The following is a 22,016-nucleotide window of genomic DNA, read 5'->3' on the forward strand; positions in this document are numbered from 1 at the left end:
GATTTCCTTTCACAACATTGTATGTAGTTAGTACTATCCACAGCCAAAAAAAAAAAAAAAAAAAATTGAATATAGCCTCGTAGCTTCAAACTGCTCCTGTTGCCACTCAGAGGATGCCAAGTGTGGACTCCCCCTAAGGGGAGAGCAGAGACAAGTTATTTGGTGTTGCTCCCATATAGAGAATGGTTTTGACTCTCCAGGCTGGTAGCCACAACATACAAAAGGCCAAAAGCCACACATTAATGAGAATTATCAGAAGGCACTGACAGTTCACACACGTCTTCTCTGAGCCTCCAGAATCCAGAAGAGATTTGCTTTACCAATTTTCAGAAAAAGGAAGGAAAGGGACAGCTCCCTTTGTTAAGACCATGTTTCATTTGAGGCTTCTAAGAAGCAAGAACATGTCTAGTTGTACTTGATGTCTGTCTCAGTCTCTAGCTCTTTCTTTTTTGGAACAAAAGGATAATTACCATGCTTCTTTCCAACTTTGTTAGTTCCTTTTTCAGGATTTCCTCTCCTACCTACAACGGAGCCCTTCTTTTAGTAATCTAAAATTCTCACCTAGCATGGGAAATGGCCAATTAGACACGCTGGCCATGGCACAGTGGATCTGAGAGTCCAGAACTATGTTTAATGGCTCTTTTCTGTTCCACTGCCATGCAATGTACCCGCCTCAACCCTGCCAGCTCTCTTGAAAAGAGCTGGAGCTGTTCTCAAGGGGCTAGGGTGAGAGGATCAAAGGAAATTCATCACCTAATGGAAAAATAACTCCAAGTGTTTGCTGAACTGATGGCAGGTTAGGAGGATGAGTTATTGCTTTATTTTCCCCCAGATAGATCTCATCCTAATGAAAGAATGTGAGATGTGTCCTCTGTCTATTTGTAAGTTTCACAGCTTTCATCACAACCTTTAGTCTCAGTCACTGGGGATGAGGAGTGCAAGCATAAGTATAGGGTTTCCCCAAGTTAGGAGGCAAAGTTTTATAGCAAACAAACACTGAATACAACTGTTGAACGGAACTCTCATTACCCAATCGTTCCAATAATGTCTTCCATCTGAACTCAAAATCCCATCACTGGAGTCCTGGGTTCTGATCAATGAGCTCTCAACTTGTGGCCTTTTGCCTCTCCAAACTAAGGTGCCTACATCCTGGTTCACTCCTCTTCTCTGCAGAGGACCAGAGATTTGAGACTGGTCCCAAGCCATCCCTAAGTCATGATGCACAGGCCACATATCACTTTGCTTTTGAAACTCTTGTGTCCCGTCTTCCCCTAAGGGAATGCAAGCTACTTTTTTGTTTTTGCTGAGGCAATTGGGGTTAAGTGATTTGTCTCAGATCACACAGTTAAATATCGGAGGCCAGATTTAAACTTAGGTCTTCCAGACTTCAGGGCTGATGTTCTATACATTGTACCACCTAGGCTGCCCCCTGCTTGTTTGTTTTTACCAATGCTTGGCATAGTCCCTGACACACACAGAGTAAGCATTTAACAAATAAATTACTTTTCATTAATTCAATAACTGAAAAACAAAATTTACAGCTAGGCTACCCATCATTTAGCAGACACTTAGTACAAAGTCTACTGTGTGCCAGATTTTATACTAAGCACAGTTCTAGAGGATCCAAAGATAAAGAACCCAATTACCTGCTCTGAAGGCACACGGCAGCCATATACTCTAAAGTATAGACACAAGTAATTACAGAACAAGACAGGAAAGATTAAATGCTCTAAGCAAAGAGTTCTTTCTCTCTGCGAGGTCTAAAGAATGAGAGGCTTAACCAGTAAAATATCATTTGGAATGATGATTATTTGGTTATTCCCTATGACTTCCCTTAAAAATGGGATCTGCAAATGGGTGGGAAAAAAAAAGGAACATAAAGACCCTGGATTGGGGTAAGCTTAAAGAGATTCTTTCAGTGAAGCTCTGATTTGGATATGCAGTTACTTTAGGAAAAGTGAATGATCAATAAGAGTTGAGAGGGTTATGTGTCAAAGAAAGTGTGTAGACACTGGGATCCATAATGGTGAAGTCTGCCATAACGTAGTGGTAGAGCTGTGACTGCATTTCAATGGATTTTTTTTTCCTAGTTATATTCTGATAAGTCTCCATCTGCCATCACTTTTTCATAGCAAATTACATCAAGGTTTAGTATGTAGAGGTGTTTCGGCAGCTTTTTTCTTCATACACTTTTCACATGCTTCTCATTAGTCTCCACTGCATCCCTGTGAAATGGGTAGGAGGCTACGTTATTGGTATCATTTTATAGACACGGTCCTAGGATTGAAGAGGAAACCGGAGGAAACAATGAGGCACCAGGAGAAGAGGAAGTCTATTCGAAAACACAGAATTACACGCCCAGGAGGAAGAAGTAAAAAAAGAAAGTAGTGTTCCTAGAAGACCCCTGTTCTTAGGAAGAGATTTCAGCGCCCAGCTGGCCAAACCTTTCAATCTTTTGTGCTCAGAGTTCCTCGTCAGTAAAATGAGATTGATCCTGTTTGTCCTCGTCACAGAAACATTGTAAAATGAGACTGAGGGCACTTGGACTACTCAGAAAAATGCTCTCTTCAAATGCAAAACAATGGGCTACATTGTCCTGTTGCATCCAAGAAAGGGCAGGCCATATGCCTTCCCCAGGAGAGAAGGGAGAAAAACATCCTTCAGCTTAATCCTCAGCAAAAGGGAAACCAGCCTGGCTTCCATTCCAACCACTCACAGCTGCATGTTGGCTGAGAAACTAAACTGAGTTATGTGAAACAGGGCATAATTAGATTCTCGACCTTCCCCCACACCTGCTGTAGCAGAATGAGCCAGGGAACAAATACTAAACAAGAACCACCATTTGCAAGTGGCTTGAAGCACAAATCCATACCCACACCGCTGTACCTCCTTCCTAAATTCTCGTCAGTCAAATCACTCCTTTGGCTTAATTGGTTAATTAAGGAAGATTGGTATCCTAGATTGTAACTCAAACTAAGTTCCAATCCCAGTTTAGTGACAATATCTGAGTGACTCTGGAGAGTCGGAGAGACAAGCCTGAGGTTTGAGTCTCAGCTCTGCTCCCTGCCGGTTATCATTAACTGTATAGTCTTAGGAAAGTCACCTAACTGCTCTGTGCTTCAGTTTTCTCCTCCATAAAACGGAGTGAGAGGAGAGATGAATCTACAACGATCTATGTTTCCTCTAGATGTAAGTCTGTGGCCAAGAGATTATGTATCTGTAAGTATCGATAGAAATGCAAGTTAGTATCCTTCTCCTCCCTCAGATGGCATTAACCATGTTAGAGCCAAGTCTCTGCATCTATAAAAGCAGGGGGTGAAACAGATCAAAGGTATTTTCCAGGTCCTCTAAGGCCTTCGGTCTCTTCATCCCGTAAAATGAGAAGGTTGAATTAGGTGATTTCTAAAGTCCCATCTTTGATTCTATGCTACTGGGTACAAGAAGTTCTTGTTAAAAATGCAAAGATGATAACTAGAAACAACACATCAATCCATTTGTAAGCTTTACCCTATCAGGGAGAGCCAAAGTGTAGAATAAGAAAGGGGAGACAGAGTTAGCTTTCGAATGGGTTTCATTCTTCCCTTTGGCATTAGCTAAGCAAATCAACTGTAAGCAGCCATGACCAGATCAATCAATCAAAAAATGAGTGCCTGGTATGTATGGACACTACGCTAAGCACGAAGGATACAAGGAAAAGCCAAAAATACTCCCTGTGCTCACGGAGCTCACAATTTAATGGGGGAGGGTAACATAAACAACATGGGTTATCCACCCATGTCTATCCCACTCTCCCCTCTCCTCACTTCCATGGCTTATTTCAAGCCTCACCTTCTGCAAGAAGCCCCTCCCTAATATTCCTTATTGTCAGATCGTTTCCTCCTGAGATTATCTCCATTTTATTCCATCTAGAATGTGTTTGTGGAGGCAGCTGGGTGGATCAGTGGGGAGAGCTCTGGGTCTGGACTCAGAAGATCAGAATTCAAATCTGGCTTCAGAAACTTCCTGGCTGCGTGATCCTGGGCAGGTCACTTTAACTCTGTTTGAAGGACATGGAAAACCCCAAGGGAAGCATGAAGAAGAGTCAGACACAAGGAAACACCTCATACATGGCAGGCTGCATGGTTTAGACTGAGTTCCATAAGAATTAAGAAATGTTTAATAAAGTGACCTTGTTTTCAAAAAACAAAACAAAAAAAGAATTAAGAAATGCGATCCCTAGCACTGGGCTCAGTGCCCATCATATAGTCATAGGTGCTTGCAAAGGAGCCACAAAATAGAATTTGATAAAAAATAAAAATAAAAGAAATAATCATAAATTACTAAAAAATACAAATGCTTTTAAAAATATTTGAAAATGTGGACATTTAAAAAGAAAGGAAATATTTACCTAGGAATATAGACATTGTCAGTGATTTAAAGGGTCAAGAAATTCACAACACATATTTCTTTATATGCACGGAGGATGAATGAGATAGTTTCTTGACCACTGTGTTCTAAATGTCGGTACAGTATTCATAATTACATTATTATAATACATGATTATACTTATACATGATCATAATTACATTCTTAGAATACATGAAGTACATGAATATCTGTGATTTCCCTCAGCACAGAGAATTTCCTTCAGCTCTGGGAATTCCCTCTGGCAAGGCAAATTATATTGCCTTCTAGGCCATAATTTAGAATGTAATTCCTAGGTATTTGTCTGAGGTTCAGAGAAAGGAGACTTGTCCAGGATCACGCAGTTATTAAGCATCATAATGGAATAAGGAACCAGGTCTTTCCTCATTCTATCTGTCAAGTAATCTTATTCCAATTTTAATATTCTACTGAAAATGATTTTAGATATTAATGATTTTAAATGTAGAGGGCAGAACTTTGAAGACGTATACTTTAAACAAGGTGTTAACTCAGGGGAACTGATGAGACAATGGTTATCTAGTTTACATATATTTAGAATTTAGCATGGTGACATAATAGTTCTATATTTAAATAACAGGGTTTTTTTAATTTTAATTTTAAATTAATGTTGCTCCTTAAAATTAGGGGATATTTTATCACGCAACAGCTATAGAAACAAAGAAAGTGTAAATTAAATTTGCTGCTGGTTTTCAACTTAGTTTTGATAATCATCTTGTAGAAAAGGAAGCTGAAACTAGTAAAGTTCTGATTGAACTCCATTAATATGGCTGGACATGAATTTCCTTGAAAAGATATCCATCTAGGTTTATTCTGCTTGCTAAGAGAGAAAGATGATTGACTGATGAAGACTAAGTCTCTTTTTCTAACTCAGTATAATGGCGATTCCCACCTGTTCCTATTCCTGATGAACACAAAAGCTTTAGCCTGTTTGCTTTTTTTCTGCCTATTTTAGAAAAGATCTTTTTAAGCAGCCTGGCAGCCCTCCCCATCCTGAGACTAGCCATATTGGTGACAGATTTAGGGTGGACACCTGAGCAGTTTCAGTCCTACTCTATACATCAGAATTATTGAACACAAAAGAGCCACTCAGCAAAGACTACAAGTGAGCTTCTCTTCAACTTATTTCATTTTAATCTCTAACTGGTCCTGCTATTAATAAGATCTTCTGATTTTGCACCATCTTAACCAATATTTTCTTTTAAAAATTCCTTTCATTCCTTTTTTTTTTTTTAAACACGTGTAACCTTTTAAGGAAATATTTTATTTGTCCCTTGAGATTACTCTGTTTAACCAAATCCATTAAAGACAATCATATTTCTTTCTTTCTAGAGGTCTGTTTCAAAGTGTGTTTACAGTGGGAAAATATGATTGCTGAAATGCTGCCTTCCTAAAAAAATGTATACATATTTAAATGAAAGTTTAAGTCCATATCTGAAGGAGACTTAAGTTAGTGTTTTTTTAAAGATCACTCTTCAGTTAACCAGACTGAACAGAATCATGTGTCAGCAACCAAAGCTGGAGATATAAAGCAATTATGAAAATAAACATAACTGAGAATCGACCATGCAATCATTCTATAATCCTATTTCTGCAACATGAGTGTAGACATTTATGTATACAAGTGCATTTGTTCTTCTTGGTGTGGGAATGCTGTCAAACATGGCAATGTATTGGTAGGTTTTCTTTTTTTCTTTTTGCATTTTTCTGTGTAAATCTTTTATTACAAGTGATGGCTCACCAGGCAAAAGAGAGGTCTATCTGGAAAAGAAGAATATAGAACAATAATATTCATGATAAGAATATCTAGCGTTTTACATGGTACATTAAGGATTGCAAAGCATTTTACAAATATCTCACGTCATCTTCACAATTCTGGGAGTTAAATGCTATTATCCCCATTTTATAGATGAAGAAGCCAAGGCTGAGAGCAGTTAAATGACTTTCCAGAGATTATTTGGCCAGTGTCTAAAACAGTATTCAAACTCAGATAATCTCTCTGACTTCAAATCTAGGATTCAAATCTACTCTGCCACCTAGCTGCCTAAAGAAAAGGTATCAATAAATGTAAGATACAAAATTATTACTCTTTTTGAATTTAACTTGGATATAGTTATACACGGGGCCACAAATATTTAGAGATGGAAATAGTTTTTCATAAGACAGTAACTGGTAAGTTTTTTTCTTGGATGGTGCCTTATTTGTGCATCACAAGGAGCAGTAATTTTCAGATAACCAGAAGTGCATTTTATACTCTATGGGCAGAGGGAAGCATAACCTCAGGAAGCAGATGAACTGACTCGCCAGGCAACCAAGTGTCAGAAAAAGTGACTTCCCTGGAAGGCAGTTCCCAGTTCAACTATTAAGGATACTATCAAGGTGACTATTTAGTACAATATTCTTCTAAGGCAAGAAAAGAGTAATGTAGTCTAAGTCTTAAAAGAAATTCCACTGCTTAGAAAATGCTTGTGTACTTTCTCACCAAATGCTATCTAGTAATACCACAAGTATTCCCAGAGAAGAAATCTAAATATCAATCTTTCCAAACAGACCCCACACTATTTGCCAAATACCATTTACAAAGATTCTTATTGTGTCCCAGTTGCTACATATAGTAGAGATGTGATATGGAAAGGTCTTGGAATAAAATAGAAGGCACATTTCAAAAATATTATTTTTAGTGTACATATCATAATAAGCATTTTGTCCCTCCAAACAAAGAAAAGGACAATTTAAATATAATGGTAATACTGTAATATTTTTTTTAAAAATGTGTTGGTCCATTCTTAATACAAGTAAAATATGCAACATTCGAAGACAAGAACTGTGCACCCTTTCTTCCTGACAACCTTTTAAAATAGCCCATTCTTCTTAAGATTACAAAGAGAAAACCACTTGCCAAGAAAGAATATTAATAAAGTAATCCCAAGTACGTGTGGGAAAGGATGGCTCTTAAATTCTCCATAAATAACAATATTTGCCATGAGCACGCTTTGAAAATGCAACAATGAACAGAGGGGACAATGATCCTCCCACTGAAGGGCTGTCAGCCTCCCTCTCTCTCCCCCTCTATTTTTGAAGGTCTATTTGAAGTGATACACCACTAGAATAAAACAGGCCTCTTCAAAGGTCTTTTCAGACATCCCTAGAATAAGAGTATTACAACCTCAGCTCCTGAAGTTTCCAACTTCTTTATTTAAAAAAAAAAAAAAAAAAAAAAAAAAAAAAATATATATATATATATATATATATATATATATATATATATATATATATATATATATATAAAGCACTGCTATTCTTGTCAACAAAATGTCGAGTCCTTAATTTTTTATAATAGCATGTAATCAGCAATTATACATTTCTATGATTCAGCAATTATAAAGTAGGTTTTCTTAAGCTCTGTGTGGAAATACCCACTTGAGTATTTAAGTAGATATTTTGGAAACAGGTAGATAGATGAAAGATAGTATGTGCACCTGCATAATGTCACAGAATATCAATGCTAAATAAAAGTCCAGGCCCTGTACTGTCAAAAGACAAAGGAGGACGATGTGGGAAGACAATGAAATGAATTACAACACCCACAGATTTATTGTAGTAATGCATATGTCTCCATCAAAACATGCTTCCCTGGGTACAGCCTTCTGGAGTTCCAGATCATGTCTGCAGCATACAATATAGAAATGGGACTTCAGAGGAAGAACCCATACAATAAATGATAGGACAAAATGCTCATCTGCCTAACTTATTTCCCCTAGCTCTAGAACTAACCCTTGACGGGAACGGAATTATCCATTCCTAAGAAAAGACAATGGCCTAAATTAATTTAGAGATTTTTTTTTCTCAATTTGAAAGGGAACCAAAGGCACAGGGAGCTTTAAAGAAATAGGAGTGATGAAAACTGTCCAATCATCAATTTCAGGACAAAACACCCTTTACTTCAAGTGCTTGCCTCGTTATCTCTCTAAAATTTCAAAAGTTCTCAACTTGAGGTCATTCTATCCACAAGTTCAATAGCTGTTCAAGCCCTTTAATAAAATATATGGGTATGTGAGGAGGAATATTTACTAATATTTATATTTAATTGTATTGGACAAACTGTCTAACAATCATCATTAGAGACTGATTGCAAATATACCAATAACAATTCTGAAAAAATTTTTTTATTAAAATCACTTGTATGCAACTTAATGCAATCAACTGAATAGCTCTTTAAAGATAAATAAATGCCTTTAAATATTGCTCAGTTTGGCTCTATGTTTCTTAATATTTGTATCTCATTGACCTCCATAGAAGGACTTTTGCCAGGCCTAAATTCTGGTTTTCTTTTTTTGTTTTTCTTTTTTCATGGTTTCATTCACAGAGTATATTCCTCATGTGGACTCCCATTACCAATGTAGATAGCTGTTCTGAAACCTAGTCTTAGGCAATTGTTTAAATCATTGAGGAGCTTAGTAAGTGCCACAAAGTCAGGGAAGGGAACTGAGAGAAGGCCATTGGTCTACACTTGTGAAAAAGCCTCACTTGTAACATCATACCTGATAAATGCCTATCCAGTCTATATCACAACTGGGAACTGAACTAAGTCTTGTTTATTAGAGGTGTCTACTAAACAACCTGCCTCTCAAATACGCCTCTTACCTGGCAAAAACAAAACAAAGAAAAAGAAAAAGAAAAACAAGACCATCAAACAAGCATTAATTTTGTTAGAAAAATCTTTAAAGAAACCTCAGGACTATCTATTCCAATTCTTAACTAAGAAAGATTTTTTTCTATAAAACACCAGATAAGTGAGCTTCTAAACTTTACTTACATACCTCAAATGAGAGGAAATGCACAATCTTCCAAGGCAACCTATTACACTTTGCTGAAGTTAGTTATAGGGCATCTTAACTTTAGGTGGAAAAGAGTCAAGTATTGATTAGCCCAGTAGCTCAGACCCCTTTATAGTCTTAAAAATTACTGAGTATCCTCCCTTCCCAAAAAGCTTCCATTTATGTGGGCAATTGAATATACTCTTTTGAAAACTTAAATTATTATAAAAAATTGTTTTTAATCTCCCAGAACTCCTGAAAAAGTCCTGCTTTCATAAAAGGTGGATTAGATTGATACAGGCCAGGTCAATTATAAAAAATATTCAGAAACTACTTATACCTACAGCAGCTATATAAACACAATGCATATATACTTCCATTTTTAAAAAGACAAAGTGATACTACAAACAAAAGAAATTCTCTTTGCTTTTTTTTTTCCACTTTTGCAAAATAAGAAAACTCTTTGCTTTTTTTTTTTTCCCCCACTTCTGCAAAATAAGAAAACTCTTTTTGTGGATATTTTTATCTCTATTTTTTATACTAATCTATAGAGAAATGAGAATATTTGGAAAAAAAACAAATTTATGAGAAAAAATCATAAACCATAAATCTACTTTGGGATAGATGCACAGGTCGGGGCAGGTGGGAAGAGAAGCCCTTAAACCTGTGATTGAAATTCTCTCCCCTAACAATTTGAGTTATTCAAAATCTGAAATCTTTCCCACAAATGAGAAGAATAAGAACATAATTTAGAATAGAAATAGTAGGATAGAAAAAAATTTACATATTAATGACAAAAATCTGACACCCAAAATATACTGAAATCACTGGTGTGGAAAAATAAAACAAACAAAAAGCCCAACATATATACAGAACTGAGGCAGTTATAAAAGCCTGAGAAACATTTCCTAGGTAGTTGTAGGATATGAACTAATCCAGACATTTGGGATGTAAATTTGAAATTACACCCTCAAAAAGCAATTAAACTGTCTATATTGTCTCTCCTACCCGATGACTTTCCCATATTTATGGCAGAGGCTAGATTTCTACCTCAGTCTTTCCTGGCATTAATATTGGTCTTCTGTCCACTGCCACATACCAACTTTTCATAAATACAAAATGTGGGCAGTGGTTTGGGTCTAACTATAGATCAGAATCATTTTTCCTATATTTTGGCCAGTAAATAGGCACAGAACATGCACAAATTTTTACCTTTGTGTCATAATTTTGAAGGCATCTGGGAGGTAGCAATCTGTATTCTCCATCTGGAAAGGGTCTGCATCACAAATCTTATCATCTGTTCGTCCATAGTTAGCACTTTCAATCATGATGACATCACTTCCTGGACAGCGGAGGTCGATGGAGTAACCCTCACAGGACAATTCTCGTCTAACTAATCCAAATGGCAGTGCTGCACGGCTGAAACCTATATAAAAAAAAGAGAGAAGATTTAATAAATATTCACTAATGGGAAAAAAAAATTGACATGGAATTTTCAAGTGGTTTATACTAATGCTACATGGTAGCTCTCAAACAACTAGAAATTACTTATAAAATATAGATTTGCTTTGGAAATAATAACAACAGTGATATTTATATAAGTACTTTAAAGTATCTGAAGCCCAGTAAATATTTTAACTCAGTTAAGTCACACAACAATCCTATAAGATGGATTTATATATAGTAATATAATAACCCTACAGCAATAAAGCATTATTAACCCCACTTTACAAATGAGAAAACTGGGGCTCAGAGAGGTTGGAACTTGCCCAAGTTCACATAGTAGTGAGTATGAGAGACTGAATTTTGAAATCAGGCCAACAACCCCTTTACCCATTAGAAATATGTTATCATTATCATCATTAATAAAACTATAAATAAGATTTTGCGGGGTAGCATGATGTTTCTGTAAAAGCAATCAATTTCAAAGTTAGCAAATACAACAATAATAGTTAACATATACAGATCTTGGCGGTCTTCAAAGCAAGTTGTACACGTTCAGGATTGTCCCAGAATTTTAATCTATAAACTTAAGACTAAGACTTTTGGGACACTCTATTTTCTCATTTGGTCCACAACTTGATCCTGAAAGGGCTGTTATTAACCTCATTTTTTAGATGAGAAAATTTCAGACTGAAAAAAGATTAAAATAACTTATAGCTGTGTGTACATTTGAATTCAAATCTGTGTCAGTATAACACTCTAACTTCTTAGAGGATAGGACAAGACACAGAAACCAATTTATTCAAGTTTATTAGAAATAATTATATTTAATATGCTCAATACTGAAGGAGCAGAGGGACAGTTTTCAAATGCAGTTATTTTACCTCATAAGATACATAATGCTATGTAACTGACATCTGGTACAAAAAGTATATAATATATACAAACCATATATAAAATATTTACTATGTAAGCCACCTACATTATCGGTTTAAAAAAAAGTCCCTTCTCTATAAATGGATACATGTACGCATGTGTATATAGATCTATGTGTACATGTTCTCGTGTTCTCTCTCTCAGGAAACATTAACAACCCACTCAGGATGCAATGTAGAATGGATCAAAAGGAGTCATGTGAATTTGGTCTAAATGGTACCACTTTGGAGAACATACTAGTTAGGGAACCAGAGTCCTGGACTCACACAAACCTCTGGTATTTAATATTAGTATGACCAAGTCAGCAAGTCTCCCTTGACCATAGCTCCGATTAGACTCTCAGAATTTTTTAAACTTTTCCCATTCAATCCCCTTTTCACCTGAGAAATTTTTAAATGACCCTGAGTATATAAACATGTGAAATAGGTACACAAATCAAACATTTGCTGATAATAAATCATAACTTTGTGACCCTCACATTCAGGTCAAGATCCCACATATGATCACAGCCCACAGTTTAAGAAGCTGAGGACAGATGATCTTTAAAAATCACTTCCAGTTTCACACCTACAATCCTAGCTTTGTAATGCTTTAAATAGTAATATTAAAAATGTGTTGTATCCTTGAGGCAATGCAGCTAAAACCAGGTCAAAGTATTAGTTTAAACATAACTTCCCTATTAATATTATTCAAAAATTAAATTTTACTATGAAATTAACATCTATGCTTCTTTACATGCTATTCTCTCCTTAACAATAAGTAAGATCCCTGAGACAGAGATTGCATTTTGGTTTTGTTGGGTATGGAGAAGTGTTTTTCTTTTTGGGGGGTTGACTTGCATTCCTAGTTTCTAGTAAAGTGCCTGGCACTCAGGAGGTACTTAATAAATGCTTACTTGATTGGACTGCTCCTTGTTAAGAGAAAAACTTAGTTTCATAAAATTGAGAACAAACAAAAAAATCAAAGCCTAAAATTGAGTAATAGGATGTTAAGTAACCATTGGAAATGGTCAATGCTTACCCTAAACATCCTGAAAAACAAATTGAAACAGCAAGAATAGAAGCTGTGCAGGAGGCACTGAGATTTGTGGGTAACATTTACAGCCAGCAGAATGTTTACATTGTTTAAATAATACATTATGCTTTAAATATGCAAGCTTCCCTTGATGAAGTACAGCAGTATCCTAACATCTCCAACTGTGTCAATAATCAGTGAATTATGCTTACCTATTCAAACCAGAACATACTATGAAGATTTTGTTTAGGTTGTTGTCTGTCACGAGGAGATAAGAATTAAAATCCTTCAGTTTATGCTGAGAAAAGTTGGCATATAAAGAAAACAAACAAAATCTCCACAATAATAATAACGAACCTTAAATTACAATATCAGAAAAAAATCTTTTAGAATAGTCTGAATTTTCTACTAAAAACTTTCTTGCACAGGAAAGTCAGGCATAGAAGGGATAAACTGTGCCTCGTTGATTAAAAAAAAAAAAAAGATAACTAAGAGTAAGGAAAAGTGATATTCAAAAATGGCTTTAGATAGTTTACAAGCTACATATCTTACAGAAACTGTCTAGGATTTATCTTCGAAATTATTTAGTTTCAACCTTGTGATCTGTGATGATGAAATGAATCATAATCCACAACAGCCTTGGCATCTCTTCCCACTCTCCCTCTCCCTCATCCCTAAGTCACCTAGTTCCTTAGAATGTCTACGTACAAATCACATTAGTCCTCTGCAATTCTGAGCCATGGGAACAAGTTACAGACAGAATGAAGACTATATCCCGCTTTCTCACTCACACCTGGTTTCTGTCTTTATTGAGGGCATGCCGTATATAGCTGGTTGCTCATCTCAGATGACTGCCATCAATAGAACAAGTTTCTTCTCGAGGGCACACCTAAGGTATCAGCACCTATGGGGTCCTGATACGAAAAGGCAGGAGCTGACACAGCCAAAGGAAACAACAAAAGGCTAGGTGGTGGCAAAGCTTTTGACACATTGAATGCAAAGCTATACAAATGTACCCAAAGGGCCCTCCTCCCCAAATCAGAAGTCTAACTATATGATCACTCACAATAGCATTTACACTAAACAAAATTTGTCATCTGTTTCTATTTCAACAAGGTGGGGTGGGGGTAGGAGGAGAGAATCATAAGCATCCCAAATAGCCAATGTAATCCAATCCATCTCACAACCCTGACAATCGAAGAAAGATCTGGTGGGATGCCCTATGAGCAAAAAAATCAATATTGTCAGTTTATGCTGTGCAAATTCAAATACTGCCAAAGAGCAGTGCTTAGGGTAAAAATCAACTCTTTTGCTCTATTTTATTCCCTTTCTCAACAAATGATTTTGAAATGACAACTTTTTTTTTTCCTAAGCTATAAAATTTCAAGCAATAACTACTCCCCATGCTTTAGGCAAGTGATTGGAATAAATACCTCTTGGCAACAGGTGCAGTGACTTAGGCCTGAAAAAATACTTTCACATTCATAAGATAACTCTTAATAAGCAGATGCAGCAATGCTACAGGATGGAAATCTGAAAGGCATGCATCTGAATTCTACTGCCTGGACTGGGCTTCATTTCAGAGCTTTTCATAAATGAATACACTTGCTTGGTTGATAATTACTGTTGTCAGTAGCAACTTCATGCTAACTGATGGAGTTTCAAACATTTCCTTCTGAGTCAGAATGGGGTCCACTATTCAGTCCACTGTTCTTCTATTACTCTAAAAGTACCTTCTTCATTAGGTTGCCAGTTGAAAACAATACCCAACTTTTCTTCTGTTGTTTTTGACTAATTGTTTCCAGCTGCACCCAGTCATGAATACCACTGCCCATGCTGTCTATGGTCCAAGCTGGTGCTGTGCACGCTGATTACCAAGGACCTCCATGATACCCAAGCTGTGACTTCAAGTACAGGCTGAGAATTAAGTCAAGCAAGAGTCTATTACTACCTCTGACATATGCTATCTGATTCATTCCTGTTTATATATGTTAATCAGATTTCTTTCCTAAAATGGAGATGAGGAAAATGCTTAATAAGAAGAACATGGTTTTCCCCATGCTCTGAGCACTCAACTTACAAACAAACTTCCCAGGAAACATTTCCATTTTTCATGTTTTACTTATTAAGATTTGGAATTGAAAAGTGCATTTTCATTAAACCTAAAACAATAAAATAAACTAGCTCACTGATACATAATCCTGAAGATTTCAAATACTTCCAAAAAATTCTACGCATTTCTTAGGGCTGCTGAGTAAAATTTACAAAATTAGGTATGTTAATATCCTTGTCAATCTATTATAAGGATAAAGAGTTTAAGTGAAAAGTAATAACTGTGCCAAAGTAAACTTTGTGAATTCTGCAAAATGTTAGAAAGAAAATTTATTTTACATATGCCACGTTCTGCCCCATTTACCACCCGGTTGTTTTACTTTACTAGCTTAGTTCTATTTAAGAAATCACTTGTCTTTAAAGGATAATAACCCAAATTAATCAAACTGCAAAGAGCCTAATATTCTTTCGTGCCCACTAGCACATAATTCTTTAAAACTGTCATTATCTAAGAGAGCGAACAAATTCTGACACATAGAGACAAAGAAACTACTTCTACTGTCTAACTTCTGCACAGAAAAAGAAAAGCAGAAAGTATGATTTGTTAGGCAATGCAACGGCAATCTCAATGCAGAAGTGCTTGTGCACATAAACTTAAGATATCATTCTTATAGAAAGACTAGACTTGTTCCAAAAGAAATAAACCACCTTATTTAACACATTTAACGCATCCTAACATTAATTTGATTTCTAATGGAATATTTAGGAGAAAAAAGATACTTTTAAAAAGCATAGTGCTTAGTTTTACCTTTTACTTTCATTTGTCACAGTCAAGTACCAATGTAAAATGCAAAGATGTGGGTAAATGAAAAAATTAGCTCATTCCTAAATCACACTTTTGAAATGAATGAATGAATGCTGAATAGCCGTAAAGTCAAAGTTCCACAAACAGCCAGAAAATGCCAAATACTTTGAATCTTTTTTTTTTTTTAATCTTAAGACTAAAACAACAATCCCATATAGGCAAAGAGTACCATTAACTGAAAATTGTTGAAAATTATACCTAAGTTTCAGAATTGTCTTTAAGAAGTTATACAGAAAATCTTTCTAATTCTGTGGTCCCCCACAGGGTAATAAAGTGGGCCAAAAACCCTGATCATTACACACCATTAAGTACAGAAAAGCAAGCCATTTCCCACCTGCATTCTCCTAACTCCACACTCTAAAAGAAAAAAAACCCTCCAAAATATCTGGAATTGTTATCACATTTAAAAGCTACCAACCCTAAGATAGGTGCAATTTAAATGTTGCAATAAAATATTGCTGATGTGCTACTGAACAACTGCTTTGAATAGGAAAACCATCTTGGTTTACACATCTAACTAAAGAAGTCAAGAGCCCAGAGTGGATTCTCTCTGATCCTGCTGGGATTTGGGGATCATAAAACAAAAACTCATACCCTTCTGTAACACTGTTAATCAGTTCCACAAAAAGTCAAAACTGAAGGAGGAAAGTTTATAGCAGCAGTATGGGATGCAAATGGAAGGTTTGTTCCTGGCAGTCGACATTTTTAAAAGCTCTATGGAGCCTGAGGTTTTCAACTGGACTGGACTGATGGTATATTTTACCAGGCTTGACACACAAAGGACAAAAGGGGGGGGACGGAGTTCTTTCCTCCCCAGAAGCCTTACTACAGACCAATAGAGTAGGAAAAAAAAAAAGTCAAGTAAAAATTCACCTCCCCCTTAATGCTCTATTTTGCAAACATTAATTAAGATTCTCCAGAAATATAGCATAGTTTCCCCAAGAGAAAAGAAAGGAGAAAAGAATCCAATTTGGACCTCACAGATGCCCAGAGGGCTGGGTCAAGAACTACCTTGGGGCTCTTGCTAAAGGAAGAGGAAAGAGAAATAGAAAAGAACTTGTGTGATGGTTACAGATTCAGGAGTCAAATTCTTAGGGCACTATTAGTAGAAGCCAGAGGTATGTTTTAAAGAAATTTGTATTCATCTTTCAGAAGTTTTCCAGAAAAAATCTTCCAAAGAGAAGACTATTCAAATTGGGCTCCTGGAGGTGGTTTGGGCTGAACTCAGAGGCTAAAGGACTTTTATAAAAAAGGCACTTTACATAATTCATCTAAACACTAGTTTACAGGTTTACACTCAAAGGTGTGCAAAGTGATTTATATACATTACCTCATTTTATTATAACAAAAATATTTTAAGGTGGCTGCTATTTTTATGCCCATTTTATAAATGAAGAAACTGAGCCAATTACCTAAAATGAACTTTAAAAAAAAAAAAAACTCTCAAGAAGTCAGGGAGAAGGAAAAACAAGCAATCTGAAATATAGCCTGTGAACAAAGGTGGCTTCCAATCAGCCTCCATCCTCCTCCAACTTCCCCTCTCCTCCAAATAAAAGTTCTTTTCAGGTCAAAGAAATTCATTATTAAGGGAGAGCCTGGGCCTAAGATTTTATTATTTCATAGAGAACTCCCAGTGTGGACACTCCCACTATCAAAGCAGACTTCCATAAATCCAGGGCTTTTAAATCAGAAAATTAGCCCTTAAATGATGTTATGCATTTAAGTGTGGTCTATACATATAAATAAATGCTTGTGGAATGACTGTGTGATATAAACAAGCTTGCCTAGGATGATAGTGCACCTGCCTTAGGGCAAAAACCTGAGTTCAAGTCTCACTTTGGACAAGTCAATCCCTTAGCTTCAGAGTGCTCTTCCAACTGTTAAGGTGCAATGCTGGAACATTCCTAAAAGCGAGCTTCCTAATCCATTAACACTGAAATCACAGATCCAGTTTCTAAAAATATACATACTGGGTGCGATATTCGTTCTTCATATTGGTATTGGGCACCCTTTTGAGTAAATCCCAACACAAATCAGCAACTGTCAGGTTAGAGCTTTCTCTCTTTTAATGATCTCATTTATTTTATATATTGCTTGCTCAGCATATGTTTGTTTCCCTTTCAGATCAGAAATTCCATAAGGACAGGGGGCTGTCTTTGAAATCTTTTTGTATCCTCTGAGCTCGGAATAAAGGCCTAACACATAGTAAGTACTTTTAAAAAGTGTATTGAAGTGAATCACACTGAATAATTGAACCCAATCATCCAATTCACAGGGCCAGCGTTCTATCCACTAAGGCCCCATGGCTTCTCTCCCCCAAATATTCACATCCTGATTGACATGTGAGCAAAGCAAACAAACAAAATAAAATCTCATTCCATCCAAACATCATCACTGTCGACTGAAGTATTATGTTCCAGTATCAATCTCAAAAAGTTCTTTCCTTCAGCTCAGGGGATTTTTAAAGGTATATTTACACAAATAAACACACCAAGAAATACACCCTTGTCAAATTGTGAAATCCTAACCCCATTGTTTACTAAAGAAAATGCTCCTCCTTTCCCCTCCAAGCCCCTTCATATTTGCTCTGGGGAGGAGCCAACCAGCAGCAGCTCACAAAAGCTGGGAGGCTTCTTCACCTGGCAGGTGATTCCGGGCCCACCTCAGCTGGGGAAAGGATTCCATTCCTTCTAGTCACAGCCCCAGTGTCTGAGGCATAAAACTAATTAGGGGTGGAGACCTCATTTAAATGATTCCCCAGGCACCTCTCCCGAATCCAAGAAGGTCAAAACATGGCTTCCCAGGCATTCTGTTAAAGTCTAGTTGTTCTTAAAAAGAACCATAAAGTAAAAAAGCAATTCACTGATGGATGGAAGGAAGCAAAAGAAGAAGAAAAGGAAAGAAGGAAGGAAGAAAAGAAAGAAGGAAGGCAGAGGAGAGGAAGGGAGGAAGGAAGGAAGAACTGAGGAAGATGAAAAAGTGGAGGGAAGGAAAGGAGAGGGGGGAAAGGAGAAAAGAGGGAGGGAGGAAGGAGGAAAGGAAAGAAGGGAGGGGAGAAAAGGGAGGGAGAGAGGGAGAAAAGGGAGGGAGAGAGGGAGGAAGGGAAGGAGAGAGGGAGGAAGGGAGGAAGAAAATACTAAGGAGTATGTCATCAAGTTCATTCTTATATAGAGTATGGATGGATTAATTCCCAAGTGGTGAGTTTCCATAGAAAATAATGGTCTCTGAAGGGTGGGAAGGCAGCTGTTTCTTCCATCCATTGAATTCTGGGGCCTCCCCACTGAAGGTATCTACCTAGAAGGGTGCCAATTAATAGGGACTCCATTGCTTATTTGAGTTAACAACATTGAAACTACCCTGAAACCACCCACTCATTTCTCTCAACCAAATGGCAATCCAAAGGTAATGACATTCAAACACTGCTGACTCAAAACCAGTGACCTAGAAAGGGGAAGTTCTAAACCCCCCATACCAATTCCCAGGGCACATAAGGCTCTGCATTTTCACTTCAGGTTTCATGGGGAATCCAAACTGAAACTCAACAGCAATCCAGTGCTTGATTGGCTTTTTTCCCCTGCGAAAAGGGAAATTCTCCTTTCCACACCTCAAAAGATATGAAGGATTTGGGAACGTTTGTTAGCTCCAGCTGTGAGCTGCATTCCTACAGAACATAATCCCAAAACTGGAGAGGAAGGGGGAAAAGAGGGGAGAAGAGGTTGCATGGACCTTTCCCATTAGGCCCTACATATCAGAGGTGAGACATGAACCCAGTTCTGCCTCAAAGGTCGACTCTAGTGCCCCTTCTTTGTTTTTCTGTTCCTTCCTTCTCTCCTCTTACCATCCCTTTCCCTTTCCCTTTAATTCCTTTGTTTGCCAAGTCTCCACACAGATTTAGTTGGGTTATTTTTGAAGAGGACTAAGAAGGCTTTTCTAATAAAATCCAAACAGGACTGGTTTATACTGACCCTAAAACTCTCTCACAAGCTAACTGATAATTCAATGTAACTTAATAAATGTTAAGCTCCTTCTGTTTATACCGTACTTGATACCTATTAAGTGCTTAATGTTGGAGTTATCAAGTTTAGAGAGAGTTAATATAGTTCTTAATCTGTAAGAGATACTATGATAAATATTTTAACAAATATATTATCTCATTTGATACTTGTATGAATGATGTATTACCTTCAATAAAGACACTCTCAAACAAAAACAACACCAAAAAATGATTAGAGAGAAAAGCCAAGTCAGAGGAACACAGACTGAACATGGGGAGGGAGCTTCAGATGAGTCCACTTCACACAAACCCACTTTGGGACCCAAACAGATCTTGAATGCCAGTAAAGTTGGTGGCCCTAGGGGATGGTGCATGATGCAGGGTTTGGGAGTTCTGGGCTGCAGAAGCAATACAGCTGATCAAGAATTCCTACCATGTCCACATTTACTATGGTGAAGTTAGTCCCTGGATCAGAAAAGTTTAGGAGGTACCCACCAAGGGACGAACAGACCCACAGTGGGGAGGAAAAAAAAAAAAAAAGAGTTCAGAGCTTTCAAGTCCAGCAGCACTGGTATCTCTCTATCATTTCTAGCATGGAAGAGACAAGCAGACTCAGTTTCTCCTTCCTCCCCTCCAAAAAGGGAAAGAGGGGATTTTATCATTCTTCCCACTTGTTTCCCTAGTTATCTAGCATAGTCCTGCTCTTAGAGCTGGGGTTTATAGTAAATACTTGTTGGCTGAATGATGGCTGGCTTGAATTCACAAAGAGTAATTTGTACCCACGTGCTCTGATTACAGGTTTAATGCATCATACTATCTCCCTAAAAGTAGAAAAAGTGGGATTGAAGTCCCTGCCCTCAAGCTGCTGATAGGATTATCATTAACTAACGCCTAACATTAATGAGAGGGATACTAAGAAGGTGCTGTATGAAGTAGCCTTCATGAATAGGATCCTAAGAGTGAGGGGAGCTGAAGGCAGCATTCCAGGGTTTGTAAAGTCTAGGGCAGAGAGAAGCAAACAGAAAAAAGAGTTTCCTTTCATCTGGGCAGAACATATAGTAAAGGTTTTTTTTTGGGGGGAAAAAAAAAGTTTAAAATGTTTTCCTCTAAATGACAATATTAAGGCTTGTAGATAACACTTTGACTTTTTCACTCAATCATCATGAGATCTCCCCGTAGCTTACTGCTAATAGTTTTAGCACTGCATTCTCCCTAACAGATCATTAATTAAAATAGTGAATCAAACGGATTCTGGTTTTGATCACTAGGGATTTGTCTGTTTACACTTCTCCAGCGGGAGAAGCCCTCATTTTTTTCCTCATTCTATCCCATCCTTTCCTATTCTTACTCCATTTCCCTAATTAGGACAATATAGCATCTCACTCCATGAGCCCCCTTCAACTTCCAATTCAAGGCAGCCCAAATGTCTGAAAAAACTTTCAAACTTTTCTGAAAATATAACTATCCTAAGGACCAATTAGCTGTAAGAGAAAAATGAAGTCAGGATAAAGAGAAATAGAGAGCTAGGATTTTCTCCTATTTTAAAATAAATGTATGATCATAGTACTTGTAGCTAAAAGTTAGATCCTTAAACTATTTTTTCATTTAAATCCTTGTTGAAAAGCATGTATTAGTCCACTTTAATTCTGGTATGCCTGAAACAAGTATTTCTTTGGTGATTGAATCATCATTCTAAACATCCATTTTTGTGCAATAATTTAGATGTAAGCATCAAAAAAACCTAAAATTAGTTTGCAAGGAACCAAGGGCATACTCTGTAAGTAGCTTTTAAGATTAAATTAGTTAGGTCTAGAACATCTTGTCCACTTAATGGCTATGTATTCTGACTTTGACCTTCTTCAAAAGATAAGCTCTAAGTAGAAATATCTACCTTCTAAGAAAAGACTAAAGCAAATAATTCTTTTAATCTTTAGCTCATCTCATTGAACATCACCATGTTTCCCATAATCCTACTGATCCTCCACTTAGCTTCTTGCATTTTTTAATAAAAAATATTTTAGAATAAAATACAGCATAGAAATCCTTTGCAGAGTATTTCTTAAATTAATTATTGCCAGACTAATTTCCAGTTGGTAAGTGACCTGATGCACCTTTCCTCTTTCTTTCCCTTAGTATGACAATCTTGCCAGTTAGTACCTTTACAGGTTTCAAATGATCCATACTGGAGTTCACTTTGAATGCCATTTTTAAACCTGCCACTTGGATTTCTCTAGGGTTTCAGCAAAGTGTTTTAAATAAGTCCTCGGGTTTATTGGATTTACTTGCTTTTTAAATTGCTTTCCCATTATATTCTATTTCCTAAATAAAGCCCACAACACCAAATACTAATGGTGGGGGGAGGAGGGAATGTGTAACATTAGGGATGAGGATCAATACAGTACAATAAACTACCTCTGACCTGACTGGATTTGATTTTGTTATTGGTGTTTTTTCTTTATTTTTGAAGAAAACC

General features: G+C 36.9%; 1 protein-coding gene across 27 annotated transcripts in view; it reads right to left on the reverse strand.

Annotated features, from left to right (window-relative positions):
- The window catches only part of ADGRL2 (adhesion G protein-coupled receptor L2), an 809,217-nt gene that overhangs the window by 90,010 nt on the left and 697,191 nt on the right, over positions 1 to 22,016 (reverse strand). For all 27 annotated transcript variants that reach the window (XM_074266407.1, XM_074266405.1, XM_074266410.1 and 24 more), the window contains one exon: positions 10,452 to 10,665. In XM_074266407.1, coding sequence (XP_074122508.1) covers positions 10,452 to 10,665 — 214 coding nt within the window. The remainder of the gene's footprint in view (positions 1 to 10,451; positions 10,666 to 22,016) is intronic.

Source organism: Sminthopsis crassicaudata, chromosome 4 (genome assembly GCF_048593235.1).
Source record: "Sminthopsis crassicaudata isolate SCR6 chromosome 4, ASM4859323v1, whole genome shotgun sequence".
NCBI classification, from domain to species: domain Eukaryota; kingdom Metazoa; phylum Chordata; class Mammalia; order Dasyuromorphia; family Dasyuridae; genus Sminthopsis; species Sminthopsis crassicaudata.